Here is a 20,993-nt window from a genome sequence, read left to right on the forward strand (position 1 = left end):
CTTCAAGTTCAAGTCGAGTTAGTGTCGATAGCGCTAAGCTTAAGCTTTCATCTTTTAATTACTAAGCTTACTATGTCTACTATACGTCAGTGTCATTATCACTACGTGTCAATACCACTCTTTCTGTCTCAGATCAGTCTGTCTTTGTCTTTCAGTCACGTCTCTGACTCGCTCTCATTAAGCAGTGTCACAGTGTGAGTGTGTTAGAGGAAGAAAGGAAGAATATAATTATGGGCTTCAGTGTCGTGTGTGCATGCACGTGCGAGCGTGCATGCGCGCATTACGGTATGTGTGTGAGAGAAAGTCGGAGAGAGAGAAGGAGAAAAAGAGGAGAGGAAGAGCTAGGATGAGGGAGAGAGAGAAAGAGGGAGGCAGAGAGAAGTGTCATGTCAATAGAATAAATAGTTGGGCTATCGACACGTAGTGATAGTGAACATCAGATTTTCAATAAAAAGTGATAAGCTTATGCAGTGTGCACACTAATCAGCCATAATGGTCTGTCATATACTAAGCCTTGTGTGTGTGTGTGTGTGTGTCCCTGTCTGTCTGTAGACTATACATGTCTGTATATGTGTGTCACCGAGTTCTGGTGTATGTGTGCGCATAGTGTGCGTGTGTGTGTTCTATCAGATGTGTGTGTGTGTTCTTCTTCTTCTTCTTCTTGTCGATCACTCAGATGGAAACGCCGGTTCCCCGCGCAAATGTTGCCGTGCGCTGTAGGTCGTCCAGACCTAACAGTAATCTAAGGTTGCGAGTCACACACACGAGAACAAAAAGTGCTCAACAATTTCATATCATAACTCTATTGGCACTTGGTAAAAAAAACACATCCACTGATAGGCCTACAGGCAGCGGAGCAGCCACACACACACACACACACACGGAAGAAAAATGATTATAATTATAACAAAGTGATCGATTTGCAGTTTTGATTCACTTTACAATCCAAGATTAAATTACCTTGTTCTCTAGGTCAGTGAGGTTACATAAACAATGACCTTTTTGTTTACATTTAAGTCAAGTTTTGACAATGTTTTAACATAGACGGGGAATCGAGACGAGGGTGGTGGTGTATGTGTGTGTGTATGTATGTGTGTGCGTGTAGAACGATTACGAGAAAACTACTGGACTGATCTTCATGAAACTTCACATGAGAGTTCCTGGGTATGATATCACCAGACGTTTTTTAAAAAATTTTTCGATAAATATCTTTGATGACGTCATATCCGGCTTTTAGTGAAAGTTGAGGCCGCACTGTCACGCCCTCATTTTTCAACCAAATAGATTGACATTTTGGTCAAGCAATCTTCGACGAAGTCCGGACTATGGGATTGCATTTCAGCTTAGGAGCTTAAAAATTAGTTAATTAGTTTGTTAATTAAAGTTGTCACCACTTGAATTGACTGCCTTAGGACGGGTATACCTGTCATGCGCTTGTGCAGCCGCAGCGCCTTAGTACGGGTAAACCCGTCTTCTCCGTTCCGGGATTTTCCAGAAATGCTACGTCACTGCTGACACACAAATAGCAGCCAATGACTTGGTAGGATACCTCATTCTCATGAATAAACATAAATGGTGATGCGGTTTTGCGTCTGAAGGCTATTTTCGGCATTGGCGACAGGGTAGGGGAGAGAAATTTCGACTCGTCAAAATGGCTAACGGTGACAGTCGACCGGGCCCTAGTAGGGAAAAACAAAGCCGGATTGACGCTACAGGCGGTGCAAATGATTATGGATACTGACAGGGGTCCGGAAGGGGGAGATCTTTCGGACGATTCGTTGGAAACAGGTAGATGATAGTGATTATAATCCTTTCTTGGAGCAAGCAAACCAGCCACCTGTGTTTGATCCACAGGCACCGGAAGATGCGCCGGACTGATTTTTCAAAAGTTCATATTTAAACATCATTATAAGCCAAACTAATTATTATTTCCATGATTAGACACTAAAAACAGATTCTTGGTTCAATTTCCCTTAAAAATAACATAGGTTTTTACTTACCTACCTACTGCCAGTTTGGAGTTGGAATTTTTTGTGAATTATTACACCCCGAACTCCAATATTCCCTGGCAGTCAGGAATGCACATACGCAAGTTTTGATTGGCAGCAAAAGGGTTAAAATCGAATTTTCCCTTACAGATTAAAAACTGATCACATTGTCTTCTTCATCTTCTCCTGAATTCAAAAATATTAGATATGTCAGGTTTACTATAAAAATGTGCTCAGAATGGACGAAAATAGGTTCAGTAAGTACTGCAGTCGCGTGCTTCGCGGAGACGAGCGTGACCCGCCCCGGTCTTTGGGTTAGCCGAGACTATTTAAAGGTAGTCTCGGCGATGACTGTTTTTTTTAGTTGTTGATCTTTATAGATTGACGACTGACTAAATGTTTTCATATCGCTTCACTCGACTTGTTTATTGTTATCAAAGTCATGCAATTAGAAACCTTGATTTTCTTTTGTTAAAACAATGTGTCGTAAATTATCAGTTTCAAAATAAGAAAGTGCTTTCAGCTGTATACTTACACAAAGAATAAGAATATCCAACAGAATGTGATTCATGCACAAAATACACATTCATACACAAATACAATGTGATGCATGTGGCCAACATGCATAATCTTATCGTATAATGTTATACTGTAAACAAAACAATTAAATCAAAATTCAACATGTCAAATGTGAATTAGCTGTCTCCGATGATGGACCCTTTATCCCAGCTGTATTATTTTTCCTTTGTTATGCCATTTTGTGTAAATATAATCCTTCTTCATTTGTAAAACAATAACTTTGCTGTTAAATTACTCATTTAATTAAAATAGCACTCATACTCTGCGTGAACAATTGAAAAATTCCACTTCAGTCAAACTTAAAACTTGAGCTTTTGAGATTTCTAAATGGTATCAACATACCCGTTATTCAACATACCAGTTATATCAGCTGCAAAAGATGACACCTAATTAAAGGGGAGATGAAGTTCAATGTGTAAATTTCCACCAGCTGTTTGAAATGTGGCTTAATAACCTGTTAAAAAATGGCAAGTTCTTTGCATTTCTGAATCATTTCACTCCCTGCCTACCCTAAAACGCTGGGTAAAGACTTATATAGCTGTCCTGAGCTTCAGACTCTTAGTAGGTATAAATATTCGCCAGCATCAGCTCTTCGTTGACTTGAAAGACATATGGCCATACACTCTCTGTATCTTAGCATACCAAACATTTGGCTTACTTCCATGAGTTAGAATAACAACAAGTCTAACCCTTCTCATCTAAAAATTACACTAATTGCATGTCTTTAGTGAGCACATTTAGCATCCAGAAAAACCTCCTTCATAGCTAAGAGTCACCACTTCATCTCAGTCAGTGAAATACATATCTTCATTATTTCTGTCTACAGTGGGACCCCCCTTTTAAAACCTCCAAATATCTCAGAAAATCAGGTCTTAAAAAGGAGTGGTCTTAAAATTTACAGAGGTTATGAACAGGAAGTCAAGGTCTTAAAAGGGAGGAAGTCTTATAAATTGGAGGGTCTTACTCAAAAGGGGAGGGGCGGAGGGGGTCCACTGCATAAGCGAGACTAGCCAGGTTAGTTTAAGTAGAGGTTGCAATACTTTTCGTTCTTTGTAAATATATAGTACACCAATCACATTTTGTCCATCACAAAACTCTTAATAGGGCCTGCTACAGTTTTAAATACCTCCCCTGTCATTTCCTGTTCAGCCATATTCATACATTGCTAGTCAGTACATGTATTCCATTCCTATCAGAACAAACTCTGGGCCTTCATTAAGCCGAAATGCTGCGTTTGTTCCACTTGGCACCCATCACAGTTTATGCAGTTTGGCACGTTGTATCTGTCATGTATCTCTAATTTTAAGTCGATTTCCATTCTCACTGAAAATATATTAATACCATTCACGTTCAATCATTTTTGTCAGCACCAAGCAGAGGTTGTTTTTCACTGTTGTTAATCGGCCGTTTCCTCCAGTCATCTCTGTCGGAGGGTTCAGAGCAGTTGAAACCGATGGCTGATGATGATCGCGAGAAGTCCTCTATTTCCGGACCCGTTTCTGTGCTTGTGTCAATGTTGGTCACTGTTGGCAAAGCTCTCAAACGTCGCTTGGCTCCCTCTTCGCTATTACGGATCCCGTAGAGAAAGTAGATGGCAAAACCTGAAGAGTTCAAGCAATATATCACGTAAATTAGTGAATCAAATGATGAATGTTTCTTCTAAGAAAGGCATTTTAACACTAGACACTTTCTTACATTTCTGTGCAAAAATTGATTGACTATACATGTATACACTCAGGTACATATCGTTACCATCACGCGCCCACTGTGCACACCCACACTCGCACACACATGTCCACAGACACACACACATTTTCTCCATTACCACCAGGACCAATTAAGTACACACACACAAACACACACACACACATGTACACACACTGTTCAATGTCAGACAATTGTTTTTGTTCATTCTTCAAAGAAAAGAAGACAGGTCAGCTTCACATGCTCTTTACTTGCATCAACACACACACACAATCTTCTAAATCAGTAAATGTCATTTTGTTTGTTTGTTTGTTTGTTTGCTTAACGCCCAGGCGACCACGAAGGGCCATATCAGGGCGGTGCTGCTTTGACATATAACGTGCGCCACACACAAGACAGAAGTCGCAGCACAGGCTTCATGTCTCACCCAGTCACATTATTCTGACACCGGACCAACCAGTCCTAGTACTAACCCCATAATGCCAGACTTTCTTTCTTTCTTTATTTGGTGTTTAACGTCGTTTTCAACCACGATGGTTATATCGCGACGGGGAAAGGGGGGAGAGGGGATAGAGCCACTAGTCAATTGTTTCTTGTTCACAAAAGCACTAATAAAACAAGAAGAGCAAACGCTCGATCGAGTCACTTTCGCAGTTCTGAATATTATATGAGGCATCAGATGGACAGGAAGAAATTGCTATTCACAACACAATGAGTCACGTTCACATAAAATTTGAGCCCGGTCACTTTTATAGTTTCCGAGAAAAGCCCAACGTTAAGTTGTGTGTTGCCGAACAGAAAAGGCTAGTTATCTCCCTTGTTTTTCTGATAACGTTCGTAAAAGGCTACAGATGTAAATACTTTGATGTAAAGAATAATCCTACAAAGTTTCAATCACATCCGATGAACTTTGTCAAAGATATAAAATGTCTAATTTTTCCTTTGACGCTGACCTGTGACCTTGAAAAAGGTCAAAGGTCAACGAAACCATCGTTAAAGTGTAGAGGTCATTGGAGGTCACGACTAAACAAAATATGAGCCCGATCGCTTTGATAGTTTCCGAGAAAAGTCCAACGTTAAGGTGGTGTCTACGGACGGCCGGCCGGACAGACTAACACTGACCGATTACATAGAGTCACTTTTTCTCAAGTGACTCAAAAATTGCTCCAGGGACTTGCAACGTAGTACAATATATGACCTTACTGGGAGAATGCAAGTTTCCAGTACAAAGGACTTAACATTTCTTACATACTGCTAGCTTGACTAAAATCTTTACAAAAACTGACTGTATTCTATACAAGAAACACTTAACAAGGGTAAAAGGAGAAACAGAATCCGTTAGTCGCCTCTTACGACATGCTGGGGAGCATCGGGTAAATTCTTCCCTCTAGTTAACCTGCGGGGGGTATAACGCCAGGCGGAGCAGCCACTAGATTGCCAATGCTTGTTTCTTATTTTCTAAACATTCAATAAGTTAAGACTTGCAAAACATGGATAAATCTGATTTTAGTGTAGATTCACACAATTAAAACAGTTTCACAAAAACGTAATGAAGTAAATAGCAAGAAGCACCACAGGAGGCTTATCATCAACACTAAACAATTTAGAGATCAAAGTTGATAATAAAATCAATAATGAAATAATAAAATACATGTACTTCAAAATGAGTAGTTCAAACTTGCACAAAAATAATACCAGTACTGGCAAAAAGCCAAAAGGCAAACTGGAATGTTATCAAGGTAGATTACAATACACAATTCTATGGTTTACAAGATCAGAGAAATCATCAAAGAAAAATGACATTTCCTTTCACAATTAAGATGCCACCAAAACACGCTCCAAAGAAACAAACACACAAACCAGCCTCATGTGACTGTAAAGTTAAATCGAAAATTTTATTGTAAATTTTCATTTAATAAATATACCTACCCGAATCACATGTAGCAGTTGACTCAGTCTAAAGTGCTAGGTCTGAAAAGGCTACCCGTCTAAGGGGAGCAACCCCAACTAAAAAAGTGTAAACGTAGCTATGGTAATGACGACGCACCCAGGGAGTTACCTCCCCTCCTGCGTACTACGTCACTACTGCTACTGACCACGTGACCCCTATCATTCGACTCGAAGAATAAAATCTCCCAATCATAAGCGGGGTAGGTGGGAGGGACTACGATATGTGATTCGGGTAGGTATATTTATTAAATGAAAATTTACAATAAAATTTTCGATTAAATTACATATTCCTACTCCGAATCACATGTAGCAGATTGAAACAACAAGGCGGTGGGAAAGAAAAAGTTCAAACTCACTCTCAAATCCTTGTCAAGAGCTGACCTCCTGCCACCATGGCAGGCAAAGCTCTAGATCCATCCTGGCGAAGAGCCGAGATGTCACGCAGGTAAAAATTCATGAAGACATCCTCGGAACGCCAGTATGCGGTGTGGAGCACCTCCTCCAGTCTTCTTGATCGTAACACGGCCAAGGAGGAGGCCCAAGCTCGCGTCTCGTGAGCCCGAGCTGATTCCAGAGGAAGGACAGGCTGTGTCCCCCCTTCATTGCGGCGGCTCCACTCGTAAGCATGCTTAATGAGCGCCGACACCCACCGGGCCAGAGTCGTCTTAGTAATATCCTTATGTCTCTCCGTATTGAGAGAAATAAACAAAAGCTTTTGAGCTGCGGATCTAAGAGACTGAGCACGGGCAAGGTAGATGCGAAGGGCTCTAACAGGGCAATTTACTAAGTCTGGATCATTCGGAGCCAGAATAGTGGACAAAGGCCTGACATGAACCAAAGGAGAAGCTCGCTCGGGAGCCTGGTTTTTCGCAAGAAACTCAGGTCGAAACCGCAAAGTAACGGACCCATCTGATTCAAAGGAAATGTCGTCCGAATTACCGGAAAGAGCGTGGATCTCACTGCCCCTTCGTGCCGATGCTAGCAGCAAAAGGAAAAGGGACTTGCGTGTAAGATTCGCAAAACTGGCATCTCTGAGAGGTTCAAAATCCGCTGAACGCAGAAACTCCATGACCAATAAGAGATCCCACTTAGGAACGGGCGTACGAGACTTGACGTCAGCAAGGGAAGCGCCCTTGATGACTCCCGCGATCACGCCACTAACATCTATAGAGCGACCTATCTGGCGTAGGGTCGCCGAGATGGCCGATCTTCTTACTTTCAACGAGGCAGCAGAAGCTCCCTGAGAGGACATGAAAGCAAGATGGTTCGCCACATGCATCGTGCGGGGCGCCGTAGCATCCAGCCGATGCTCGTGACACCAGGTAACCCAGGCCCTCCAATGTGACTCATAAACGGACGAGGTAGATGCTCTGTGCGAGCGTCCTACCAGGTCCATGGTCAGATCTGATGCCCCTTTGCGCCTCAGAGAAGACCGCACAACCTCCACGCGTGAAGATTCAGCATCTGAGGCTCTGCGTGGAGGCTGCCGGTGTGAGGCTGTACCAGTTCTCCTCGCGTGAGAGCGAGAGGAATGGGAGGGCCCTGGGCGAGTCTCAGCAGGTCCGGGAACCACGGCTGAGACGGCCAAAGAGGAGCGATCAGCAGGAGGGACGGGCCCTCCTGCTCCGCCTTCCTGAGAACTCGTGTGAGTAACTGGAATGGCGGGAACGCGTAAGCCTCCAGGCCTGACCAGGAAATGTCCATCGCGTTCGTCTCCCACGCCTCGGGATCCGGGAATGGTGAGACGAACACTGGTAGTCTCTTCGAGAACCTGGTGGCAAAAAGGTCCACCTGAGGTTTCTGCACAAGAGACCAGAGACGATCCAGCGCTCCGTGAGTGATGGTCCACTCTGTTTGAAGCACTCTGTCGGAGCGGCTGAGCGCGTCCGCCAGAGTGTTCAAGCTTCCGGGCAGGTACCTGGCCGAAAGCCTGATTTGATGCTCTGAACACCAAATCAGGATCTCGCAGGCCCTGACCGAAAGCGACGGAGACCGCGACCCTCCCTGCTTGTTGATGTAAGCTGCCACTGTCGTGTTGTCTGTAAACAGACGAACATGCTTGGCCTGAAGGGAGGGCCGGAACTTGTCCAGAGCTAGAGCCACGGCTTCTAGCTCCAGCAAGTTGATGTGCTGCATCCTCTGATCTGCCGACCACAGACCTGACGCAGTCAGCTGGTCTGTGTGAGCCCCCCACCCCATCAAGGACGCGTCCGTGAACAGGTCCAAATCTGGGGCAGGAAGGGCTATCGGCACGCCCCTGCACACCCACTCCGTGTCCAGCCACGGAAGGGTAGCGGATTGGAACCATCCCTGGAGAGGGATGAGGGCATTCCAATCCACCGTGGGAGAGTCCACGAACGGCTTCAGCGCCAGCTGAAAGGGACGTTTGTGGACCCTCCCCAAGGGGACCAGGAGAGCCATGGACTCCATCTGCCCTAAGATGGAGGCCAAAGTCCGCAGGGAGGCCCTCGGGAGAGGCAAAGTGGAGCGTATGCACGCCTGGAGCTTGTCCACCCTCTTCTGAGAGGGCTGAACAGTCCAAGCCACCGTGTCGAAAGACATTCCCAAGTAGGTGAACGTCTGACACGGTGTCAGCTCCGACTTTGATCGGTTGATCGAGAAGCCAAACAAGTTGGCCTCCCGAAGAACCGATTGGGTATCCTGCTCGCACCCCGCCTGACTCTGACTCAGGATGAGCCAATCGTCCAGGTAGGCACGTAGCCGGACACCCCGCGACCTCACCAGCGCGCAGACCTGTCTCACGACCATGGTGAAGACCCAAGGGGCGAGAGACAGGCCGAAAGGAAGGGCGCGAAACTGGTAAACCTGACTTGCCCACCGGAAACGAAGCCATTTCCGGTCGGCTGGATGCATAAGAATATGGAAGTATGCATCCGTCAGGTCGATGGAAGTCGCCCAATCTCCCGGGCGGAGAGAGTCCCTGACCGACGCTGGCGTCTCCATCTTGAACCTTATCTCCCTCAAAAAGGTATTGAGGAACGACAGGTCCAAGACAGGACGCCATGCCCCTGAGGCTTTGGGGACGGCGAAAAGCCGTCCGTAAAACCCAGGGGAACTGTGGTCGAGGACTTTCTCCACTGCGCCCTTCTGCACCAGGGAGTCTATTTCCGACCGAAGGACGGAAATGGCTTCCTGCGAGGAGGGAGGCCTGAACGCCGGCGGACGCCTGACCAGAGGTGCCTTGCCATCTTTCCAGAGAAGACGGAAGCCCGACCTCACGACCCCCACGATCCATTGACTCTGTACAGACACGAGCCAGTGGGAAAGTGCCCGGGAAGGGCCCCCCGCCATCACCAGAGTGGAGGGCGGGGTGGGGGGGAGATCGGGAGCACTTCATTGGGGGTGAGGCTTGCTTCCAGAGCCGCCTCTCCCCCTGCCGGAAGACGGTCGTCTTCTCGAGCCCCGAGAAGAGGAACGTCCCCGACCCTTGTCTGCCGGTTTGGGAGGGCCAGCAACCTTAGCCTGCTTCGGCTGAGAAGGCTGAGACTGCTTGGACTGCTTAAGGCTGTGCAGGGAAAAGTCAGAGAACTGCTGGTCCCTGTTAGCCTGAATTTCCTGTCTTCGGGCATCAAAAACGAGATGCCCAAAGAGGGAACCCTCCAAGACCGGTGAGGCACGCAAAGTGTCCTTGGTCGCCTGATCCGAAAACTGAGAGTGTGACAGGAAGAGATCCCGACGACACATAACAGAGTGCGCATAGTGCACAGCAGAAAGTCTCATCTGTTCTTCATTGACCCTCGCAAGAGCGGCCAACAAAGTGGAGACGTCATCCGCATCCTGATCCTCGCTGAGAGAGAACGGATTCAGCGAATCAGTGAGGGCACGAGAGAGGGCCCGAATGAGAGTCTCAGCAATGGAGGCAAGCTCCAGCTGCTGACGCCCTGCCTCTTCAGAAGCAATCAGCGTGTTCTCAGAAAAGAGCACGCCGTCATCCTTCTTGATAGGCTTGGCCAACAAGGCAAGCATCTCCGGAGGAACTGTCAAAGATGAACGCGGGAGAGCGAAAGCATCCAACAAGTTCCTAGGAGACTTCTGCAAAACCAACCGCTTGTGAGACGACAGAGCGAATGCAGAAGCCTGAGAAGGCGAAGCCATCCACTGCTGAGCCAGCTCCGGAACTGAGCCGTGAGGCACAAGCAGCGGAACCGGAAGTGAAGGAATTCCGCTTCCGGAAGGAGATGGCTTGGCCAAAACTTGAGAAAGCTGAAAGGCTATGGATGGAGACTCCAAAAACCGGAAGTATGAGTCATCCTCCTTCCCAGAGCGAAAATCAGCCATCGCGGACGGTGCCGTCGAAGCGGCAGCCGAAGAGACCGAAGCCCCTTCCGCGAAATATCTCGAAGTGACCTCAGCAGCGGCCTCAAGAGCCACTTTGAGTCTCTCCGGATAACCAACACGTGCAGCCTCGCTGGCGACGGACTGAATATCCGAAACATCCGGCGAAGGACCGAAGTCCACGTTGCTGGTAGAAGGGCGGTGAACACCGTAACCGGAAACCGGAAACCCGTCCACTCCAATGCCATCCGAACTCATGCCCTGAATAGGGAAAGAGTAAGAGGACGGCATGCCCACAGCCGCCGGAACCGGAACCGCAGTCGAAGCAACAACCGAAGACGGAAGCGCTGACTGCCCCGGCCAGGGCTGAGACACCTGCCCAAAGGGCTGGTGATGCCCCCCCGCGACCGCCACCCGAGAGGAAGCGGAAGCGGAAGAAGCAGCAGATCCGGTCTGAGCCGGAAAAGTATCAGACGCGACCGCGAAAGGCGGAAGCGCAGACACTGTGGACGGCGGCCGGAAGGCCGATTGCCCAGAGGGCCACGTCCGGTCAACCCCGGAAACGACCCCAGCGGGTGCGTACATCGGGGGACCTATGCTTCCGGCGAGTGCCGGAAGCGCAGCAGACGGAACCGGCTGGTCGACTCCGGAAACGACCCCAGCGGGTGCGTACGTCGGAGGACCTACACTTCCGGCGAGTGCCGGAAGCGTCGAAGCCTGAACCAAATGCCGCCATTGCTCATCGACACGATGGTCTTCCGTGAAGCCAAAGTGAGAACGAACAGGGGTTTGCGGGTCGTGAACCCGCCGAAAAGGGCTGCTTCCCAGCAGGGAGCGTCCAGCGGCCTCACGAGGACCTACGGACAAGCCCAACTTACTTGCGTCGCCAACCACAGCGGTAGAAGGCACAGAAGCAACCGCCTCGGTCAAGGACAGCGTCACAGCCGGAAGCGGAAAGGAAGCCATCGACGGGACAACGGAAGTCGACGGCTGAGAACGCACCGTCTCCTCTCTCACCAACGTGCGAAGCTCGGGAACCAGCGAAGAAAGCAACGATGAAACCAGCGACGTCGAATCTGCAAGAGGCAGAGAAGACGAGCGAGAAACAACGGTACGCGTAGGTTGATTAGACTGCCCCCCAACCGGCTGGTCATTTGGGGCAGAAATAGGGACCGTCATAACAGCATTGTTAGCCGCGTCAGAAACAACAACCAAAATAGGCTTAGGGACAGAAGTGGAAGACTTGGGTTTAATTTTCCCCTTCGCATCAGCCTTGCCGCGCTCGCGCTTTTTGTCTCCGTCAGACATGCTGACAACAAAATGGAGACACAAAATTCCAAAATGGCTACCACAAAATACGTGACCAACACGTGGCCAAAAATTTCAAGTAGCAACTGAAAAATTACGTTCGATACAAGTAAAGGAACGAGCTCACCAACTACCAGTGTGCAGCGGGTGAAGAGACGGGTGTGGGTGCCGGTGGGTGTCTAAGCAAACACCAAACAGCGAACTTCCACTAGAGCCAAAAAATTCACGACCTGCTCCCTAGAAAGCTGAAGTGTCGAATGATAGGGGTCACGTGGTCAGTAGCAGTAGTGACGTAGTACGCAGGAGGGGAGGTAACTCCCTGGGTGCGTCGTCATTACCATAGCTACGTTTACACTTTTTTAGTTGGGGTTGCTCCCCTTAGACGGGTAGCCTTTTCAGACCTAGCACTTTAGACTGAGTCAACTGCTACATGTGATTCGGAGTAGGAATATGTAATTTAATTGGTGTTAGGAGGAGAAAGCAAAATGAAATGAAGGGATTTCATTCCACTGTACAAATAAAAATGCCAACATATTGCACAGAGAGCACCCAGGCTGTTTATTTTTGGTATGTGCCCAAGTGGAGGGATGATTTTAATTCAATGGCCTGGCCAGAATCTGAGACGGAAACCCAAACTGTTTTCACAGGTAGGAGTGTGCTGTATACTGTATATACATTTGGTTAATCTCCAGAAAGCAAATGCGGGCCACTGCAGCAAACTCTGCTATTTGTTGAGTCTTTATAACTTGGATTTGCGACATGCACATCTTACTAAATTCTGTACAGATCAGATCATTGTTCACCAAAAAAGATACAGTGTACTTTCATTTGTATGGTTGGCAACCACATACATGAATAGCATTAACAACAACTTTTCCCACTGTTAACAAAATTGTTTTTAATAAGTGTCAAACACTCAAGTCTATAAAGACACTTATAATGGAGAACTTGGTCATTTAGCCTCTCAAACAGGCCAGTCTTTATAAAGGTTTTCCAAATTAATATTTTCACCCTGCTCGAATGAAAACTTTTTGATATGATATTGCACACAAAAATGTGGATGCTGACAAAAAAATCCACGTCAAACATAAAACAAGAAGGGCAAAGCCCATACGACTCACATGCTTTACACATTTTTCCTACCAAAATACATGTGACCTTGACCCAAGGTCAAGGTCATCCAAGGTCATGCAACACAAAGCTGTTAATTCAAGACATAGGAAGTACAATGGTGCTTATTGGCTCTTTCTACCATGAGATATGGTCACTTTTAGTGGTTCACTACCTTATTTTGGTCACATTTCATAAGGGTCAAAGTGACCTTGACCTTGATCATATGTGACCGAATGTGTCTCATGATGAAAGCATAACATGTGCCCCACATAATTTTTAAGTTTGAAACAGTTATCTTCCATAGTTCAGGGTCAAGGTCACTTCAAAATATGTATACAATCCAACTTTGAAGAGCTCCTGTGACCTTGACCTTGAAGCAAGGTAAACCAAACTGGTATCAAAAGATGGGGCTTCCTTTGCCCTATATATCATATATAGGTGAGGTATTGAATCTCAAAAACTTCAGAGAAAATGTGAAAAATATGAAAAATAGCTGTTTTTTAGGCAACATTTATGGCCCCTGCGACCTTGACCTTGAAGCAAGGTCAAGATGCTATGTATGTTTTTTGGGGCCTTGTCATCATACACCATCTTGCCAAATTTGGTACTGATAGACTGAATAGTGTCCAAGAAATATCCAACGTTAAAGTTTTCCGGACGGACGGACGTCCGGACGGACGGACGGACGGACGGACGGACGACTCGGGTGAGTACATAGACTCACTTTTGCTTCGCATGTGAGTCAAAAATGTAGATACATTGTACATGTATATGTTTACTGCACAAAACAAAACAAAACTATCACATACAGCTCTCTCAATATATCTCTTTCCCTCACACACACACACACACACACACACACACACACACACACACACACACACACACACACACACACACACACACACACACACACACACACACACACAAGCAACCATATCTGTGAATGTTTTCAACTCACTGAGGTTAAACCTCCACCTTGTGGTTATAAGATTCCTTGAACTTTGTGGAGACTAAAATCCACTGCAAACCATATAAATGAAGTTCTGTTTACTTTAGTTTCAGTGTTATGTCAGTACACAGGAATAAACGTTTAAAGTTACTGAACATTTAAATAACAAAATACAGAAAGCAATAAATAAGTGACCATGGATATGCATTTAAATCATTGCAGTTTTAAAAATCTGACTTCTTGCTTTAACTTTACTTTATGAAAACATCTGCCCTGCATGCTTTCAGCTAATGAGTCTATACCACTCAAATGCCTTAGCTTTACTGTTTCCCTTTTGGTTTAAGCTCAAAATATGACTCCTTTTAGTTCACATGGATGGACTTTCATGAAAACAAATGTAAAAAGAAAAAGAAAACAACTGGATTCACAGTGTATTTTTGATTCTTAGGATTCTCCTCCCATATTGCAATCTTTTTCCATAGACCTACACTGCAAGGACAGTTGTATTCCCTAGCTAACTTAAGTGTACAGTGGTACCTGTAATGTGTGGCCCCTCCAATGAGAGGACACCTCCCTTAAAAGGACGCTTTCTGTTGTCCATTTGTCTATTATCTCTACCAAAATATACCTGTCATGACAGGCCACCTGCAATGTAGGGACACTTTGGCTGGTCCCAAGGGTGTCCTTTCATCACAGGTACCACTGTACAGTTTCTGCCCATTCATCAAATTGATCAAGATTAAGATTAAACTGTTTAAGATTGCTCAGTGAGCAGATTCCTCTAAATCATCACTGCCGGTGCTGCTAGAAGAGTTAGTGACCTTGGTGCCACCGTAAGCCAGAGAGGTGCCCTTGGTTTTGTCTTTGGACGATCCCAGAATGGTGTGCTGGTCATACCGGTTCAAACTGCTTTGTCGCATGCCGTAGGAGAAGTAGATGGAAAAGCCTGCGCAAAGGAGAAGAAAGCACAGCGTGGGAATGGTGGGAACAGGGGAGGTAGATATAATACAGGAAAAAAAGACAGGTGGAAATTAATTAAGCCAGTGAAGACAGACGGTTGCCAGAAGAGGTGAAGGAACAAACAATGCAAAAATCTAAGTGTGCAGAAACATACGGGGGAAATGTGATTAAAGCAATATATATTCATGTATGTACAGCACCACAAAATAATCATACTAAATAATGTTGAAAAGTATTGAAACATTTTAACTTCTACATTTCCTGAAGTACTATTTGTTCGCATTTAAAAATAAACACCAAAGAACACATTCACTCAACCTGAAAAAGCAAGCTCTTAAAAAGAGAGGGCGAGGGGGGGTCTTAAAGCAGTGGAGGGATGGGGAGGGGGGGGGGGGCACTGCATTTCAGATAGCTTTCAAGTGTAAGCAGAGCATAGACAAACTACATGAACAACAAAATGCTCAGTATGATATGTACAGGGGGCAAACTCACTTCAGATGGTACAGCACTGGTAACAAATTGATGGCTGACTTACCTATGAGCATCCAGATACCGAATCGTAACCATGTCATGGCGCTCAGTTTCAGCATCAGGTAGATGTTCACAACGCAGGACAATGCAGGAATATACGGAACAAGAGGCACCTAAAACAGCAATGAAACCAAGGAGCCTGTTAAAAAGGAACAATAGGCACACAAAACAAACATAAAGCCAAGGTAAAGAGATACATAAATAAAAGGAACAATAGGCACATGAAACAAGTACATGTATACACAACTGAGGTGCCAGTATAAAAGGAACAATTCTCATGTAAAACATAGAACCAAGATGCTGCTATACAAGGAACAATAGGCCCATAAAACAAACATAAAACCCAGATGTCACTATAAAAGGAACAAAAAGACACGTTAAGCAAAAATAAAACTAAGGTGCAGGGGTTAACGGCACATCAGGCATCTGAGATTAAAAGGAAATCAAAGAGAAGATACAGAAACCTGAAATTAAAAGGAAATCAAAGTGAAAATATATACGGAACAAGAGGCACTTGAACTGACGTTAAACCAAATTGTTTGAAAACGTACTGAAGACATACTCTGCACGCTTTACATCTTGAAATGTATAAACCTGTCACAGGGTTTCATTTACTTGTGCGCCTTGCGCCATTGGCGCATAACATTTAAAAATGTCCCATTGGAATTCCCTTCAGTGCGTCAAAGGGCGCACTGAGATTACGTACCACTGCGCCACCCCCGTGCATACTTTTCACGGGAGTACAGTGTTCGGAAAGACCTAAGCAAAAACGGGCGCCAAGCCGAGCAACTTACGAGTTTGTGAAACACGCTGTGATTGGCTTTTAAAATGTAATTAATTAGTACTCAACCAATCCTACTAACTGTGCGGGACCGATCTGTGCTTGCGCGTTTACCTCTGTGGAAACTGTCAACACAAGCGATATCGATCGAAACATAGACCCACGTAAAAAAGCAATGTCCCATCAGAATTTGGTTGAGGGGGACAAATGTCCCATTGTCTTTTTCTTCCAGGTTAAACCCTGCTGTCAAAACCCAGACATTCACACAATGTTGCTCAGAGACTGTGACATTCACAAAGAGATTGGTAAAGTAATACGGACGAACAGACACAATAAAGAATATGCAGCCATGCAAGCACAGATAGACAGAAACTCAGACAGATAGCAAACAGACAGATACTCATACAGTAAATCCAAGAGACATGAAGTTGATGAACTGACTTTACACTGTACCCCTTTCTCTATGATAAGAATAAGAATAAGAATACTTTATTATCTCATAGAGAAATTCATGCGTGGTACATAACAATAATACAAACAAGACATTGATTTTACATAAAACATATAGCACTATATAACAGGGCAGGTTATAGAAACACCTCCCACATGATAAAAGACCAACAGAAAAGAGGCATGGAAGCAAAACAACTGTGAATCTCAAAACACTGAGGCCAACAGCTCTACGGACAAGCAGACAGACATAGACAGACAGACACACGCACACACACATGCACACACACACACACACACACACACGCATCAACAACAACAACAAACTTACCTTGAAATTGAGTGCAGATGTATTTTGTGGCTGACAAATGATGAACGTAAGACACAATAAAATAAGAGCCCCCAGCACTGTTGCTACTGCAATTGCCCAGACTTTTCGCTCCATCAAAGCAGTGTCCAGAAATATCACAAATGCTGAGAATCCAGTGATGACCACACCTGCAATCAGAGCACAGTCTTTGTTAGTTTATTTGTTAAAAATAATCCAGAATAGATTGATCATTGACATTCAAAAATCAAGAATACAAAAAAACTCAAATTCAAACTTAATTATTACAGACTGAACGATATGGGTCATGAACAACCCCTATGAAATGTATACAAATACAACTATGTATGTATACTTTAGATTCATCACCATAAATTAATTTGAACAAACAATATGCACAGACACACAGACAGTGAATCATTCAGACCAGTAAGTTTTACAAGAAACCTGTAATTGCTGTTATTTACTTTGTGTTGTTCTATTTGTATGTCACATTGTTCTTCACAAATTCAGTTTGTTCTGAGACAGAGACAGGCCCAAGTAACATGCATATTGAATTCCCACTGGGTTCCCAGTGGTGAATAAGTGGGAAGAGGATGGGAGAGTGGGCCCACTCCCATCCCACAGAACTCCCACAGTCAAAGCTATGGGAAGAATTCGACCTGGGCCGTCCCTTAGTCTCTGGGAAACAAGCTTGCACTTAGAAAGAAATGGGATAAAAGTGGGAATTCCCTCTTCGTTCCCACACAGCGTGCGAGGAAAATGTTTAGACGCTGCGAGCGCGAGTCACACTGAGCGAGTCTGCAAGTTGCTCCATCGAGATCGGTGACGTCACAGCACACGTGTGTAATTATTGCAGTTCTGTAAATAACAACTGTTGTCTCTAGAATGGTTTATTTACTCACGTGATGACCAAATATTTTCAAGGATTTTTGTTTTCACTGTGGGACTATCATTCTGCCCTGTTCAGTTCCGCGTTGTGCCTGTCGATCGAGAGTGTTTGAATTTTGCTACAATTGCCGGAGAATAGACTGTGAATACATTCCGTGAGCGCGAGTATTGCATGTGCAAGGATCAAAGATTTCATCTGAAGAACACCGAGTGATATAATGACGGCTTCATATTCAACAAAGCGAAGACGATCAGTGGGATTACTGTCAAACTCGAAGGTTGATGAACGCATCAACACGGCTTTCCCACGTGGCTGCGCGCGCGCTCGTAATCCAGCGTCAAGTTGATTTGAGTGATTAAAAACTAGTGTGTGTGTGTGTGTGTGCTTGAATATGTAGGCTATATGTGTGTATCAGTTGTTCTTGGTTTTTCTTTTCTTTATACATTGATGATTTTTAAATTCGCAGGACTCTGAGACGTTCGCAAGAACCCAGTCCTCTACGGAAGTCAGAAGAAGAAGAATTAAGAAGAAGTCCCACACGTTTCCGATTTAAACCCCACTTGTTTCCCACCTGAATCCCACTTGCTTCCCACCTGAATCCCACTCGCTTCCTACCTGAATCCCACTCGTTTTCCACCCGTGAATCCCACTCGTTTCCCACCCTGATCAGTCCCACTCGTGCCCCACCCGTTTCCCACTCGTGTCCCATTTACTTCCCACTGGGCTCCCACTGGAAGCTGTAATCAAATCCATGTGGGACTTCCCACAACGTCACGATGTGGGATCCCACTTGGGGCCCACATGGGATCCATGTGGGAAGGTTACTTGGGGGGGACCCTAGGGTGGAAAGTTCTGGTTCACTGCCATTTTGTTTTTTAAAGTGCAATGTGACAGTCTGTGAGATCTGTTGCACTGCATGAATACAAGATAATGTTAATTAGTTTTACATTCAAACCTGTCCATAGCGACACTCGGGTGGAGAAAGCTACCAATCAAAGGATCCGCCATTTTCCTAGGAAATTTGTTTGAGCTGTTCTTCAGCCCGGTTCATCTAGATATCATTTTATAAGTTTGAACAGCTCTTTGTTCAAACAATTCATTCATTTTGTATGTTCAAGAAACAATACAACATACATAGATGTATAGACAAAGAGTAAATGCAATATATCGATGTATATTCATTACAGTGCTGGCTGTATAATACAATAATACAATACAATACAATACAATACAAAACAAAACAAAACAATACAATACAATACAATGATACCTTATACGCTCAAACTGAGAATGGCAGTCTTTCAGATTATCCCAGTGAAACTGTTGTCACATACTGGAAAAATAACAATACGATACAATACAATACTTCTTCTCTTCTTCTTCTTCTGCGTTCGTGGGCTAAAACTCCCACGTACACTCGTGTTTTTTTGGCACGAGTGGAATTTTACGTGTATGACCGTTTTTTACCCCGCCATTTAGGCAGCCATACACCGTTTTTGGAGGAAGCATGGTGGGTATTTTCATGTTTCTACAACCCACCGAACTCTGACATGGATTACAGGATCTTTTTCGTGCGCACTTGGTCTTGTGCTTGCGTGTACACACAATACAATACTATACAATACACTACAATGATACCTTATACGCTCAAACTGATTATCCCAGTTTGTTTGTTCGTTCATGGGCTGAAACTCCCACGGCTTTTACGTGTATGACCGTTTTTACCCCGCCATTTAGGCAGCCATACGCCGCTTTCGGAGGAAGCATGCTGGGTATTTTCGTGTTTCTATAACCCACCGAACTCTGACATGGATTACAGAATCTTTTTCGTGCGCACTTGGTCTTGTGCTTGCGTGTACACACGGGGGGTGTTCGGACACCGAGAAGAGTCTGCACACAAAGTTGACTCTGAGAAATAAATCTCTCGACGAACGTGGGGACGAACTCACGCTGACAGCGGCCAACTGGATACAAATCTAGCGCGCTACCGACTGAGCTACATCCCCGCCCGATTATCCCAGTGAAACTGTTGTCACCTACTGGAAAACCAATTGTTCTCTGGACTTACACATGACACCGACAGAAACTTTGGCGATGTGGGCAGACATTTCTGTCGGGGAGTTGGAAGGCGGCTTAATGAGATAACTCATGCGGAATGGCTGCTTTTCAAAGTCCAACAGACTGGTTCTGGACATCTTCACAAGACTGTTCATCTTTGGCAGGTTGTCGTCTATCTCATACCTGTTCATCACAGAATAAGCTGAATGCTTGTAGTGATGGCATCGTCTATAGTTCCTTTAGAAATGTGAGAGGTTCAGCTCTTCTCACAGAAAATAAGCATACAAACACATTAACACACACACGCACACACAAATTCACCAGCATAACACACACGCAGAACAGCTCTTTGTTCAAACAATTCATTCATTTTGTATGACCAAGAAACAATACAACATACATAGATGTATAGACAAAGAGTAAATGCAATATATCGATGTATATTCATTACAGTGCTGACTGTACAATACAATAATACAATACAATACAAAACAAAACAAAACAAAACAAAACAATACGTTACTAAACAAAATCCTGGTTGCAATTGTGGAGCCACTCAAACTTCCTGTCCGGTACATTTTTGTCATGGCTCCTAAATCCAAAATCCTGTTTGTAGGCCTCATACTCCCCCCCCCCCCCCCCCCCCCCCCCAAAACACACACATGACACACAGTCAATTTTAACCTCATAAAAGATGTCATTTACAAGTAAACTACTAAATGTTCTAAATATATGGCCTATTATTATTTCTGATTTATTTGTTTTACATATGAGAATGACCACACATACGGACACAAAGTGTAAGCAAGCAGGGAATAGCTTTAGACATCATGTAGCTTCATTCAGCATGATTACTTCGTGTTACCTGAGAATGAGCACACAGATGGCCACAAGGGTGTAAGCAAGGAGCGTTCCTATAGACATCATGTCGACCAACTCGTCAAGGTTAAACATCATGGCCATCAAACCTGTGTCAACAGACATGCAATATTCGAACATGTTAATCAAGACAAACTGAGACCAGCACGGCCCATGTTTGCAACTCTACAGACAAACATGAGAGCCACAGAACATGTCTACTGCACGCACGCACGCACGTACGC

The 20,993-nt window shown here is 44.9% G+C and overlaps 1 protein-coding gene across 5 annotated transcripts in view; it reads right to left on the bottom strand.

Moving 5' to 3' along the window:
* Positions 1–787: 787 nt before the first annotated feature.
* LOC138978231 (high affinity cationic amino acid transporter 1-like) overlaps positions 788–20,993 on the bottom strand; it is a 48,789-nt gene continuing 28,583 nt past the window's right edge. For 4 of the 5 annotated variants that reach the window (XM_070350898.1, XM_070350897.1, XM_070350899.1 and 1 more), the window contains exons 10-14: positions 20,756–20,858; positions 19,901–20,073; positions 16,944–17,110; positions 15,386–15,494; positions 788–4,168 (exon numbers count right to left, since the gene is read on the bottom strand). In XM_070350898.1, the coding sequence (XP_070206999.1) occupies positions 3,918–4,168; positions 15,386–15,494; positions 16,944–17,110; positions 19,901–20,073; positions 20,756–20,858 (803 nt within the window). In that variant the 3' untranslated portion in view covers positions 788–3,917. Of the gene's footprint in view, positions 4,169–14,711; positions 14,837–15,385; positions 15,495–16,943; positions 17,111–19,900; positions 20,074–20,755; positions 20,859–20,993 lie in introns of all 5 variants that reach the window. The other variant, XM_070350896.1, reaches the window with a different exon arrangement.

This window comes from Littorina saxatilis, linkage group LG10 (genome assembly GCF_037325665.1).
Source record: "Littorina saxatilis isolate snail1 linkage group LG10, US_GU_Lsax_2.0, whole genome shotgun sequence".
In the NCBI taxonomy this organism is placed as follows: Eukaryota; Metazoa; Mollusca; class Gastropoda; order Littorinimorpha; family Littorinidae; genus Littorina; species Littorina saxatilis.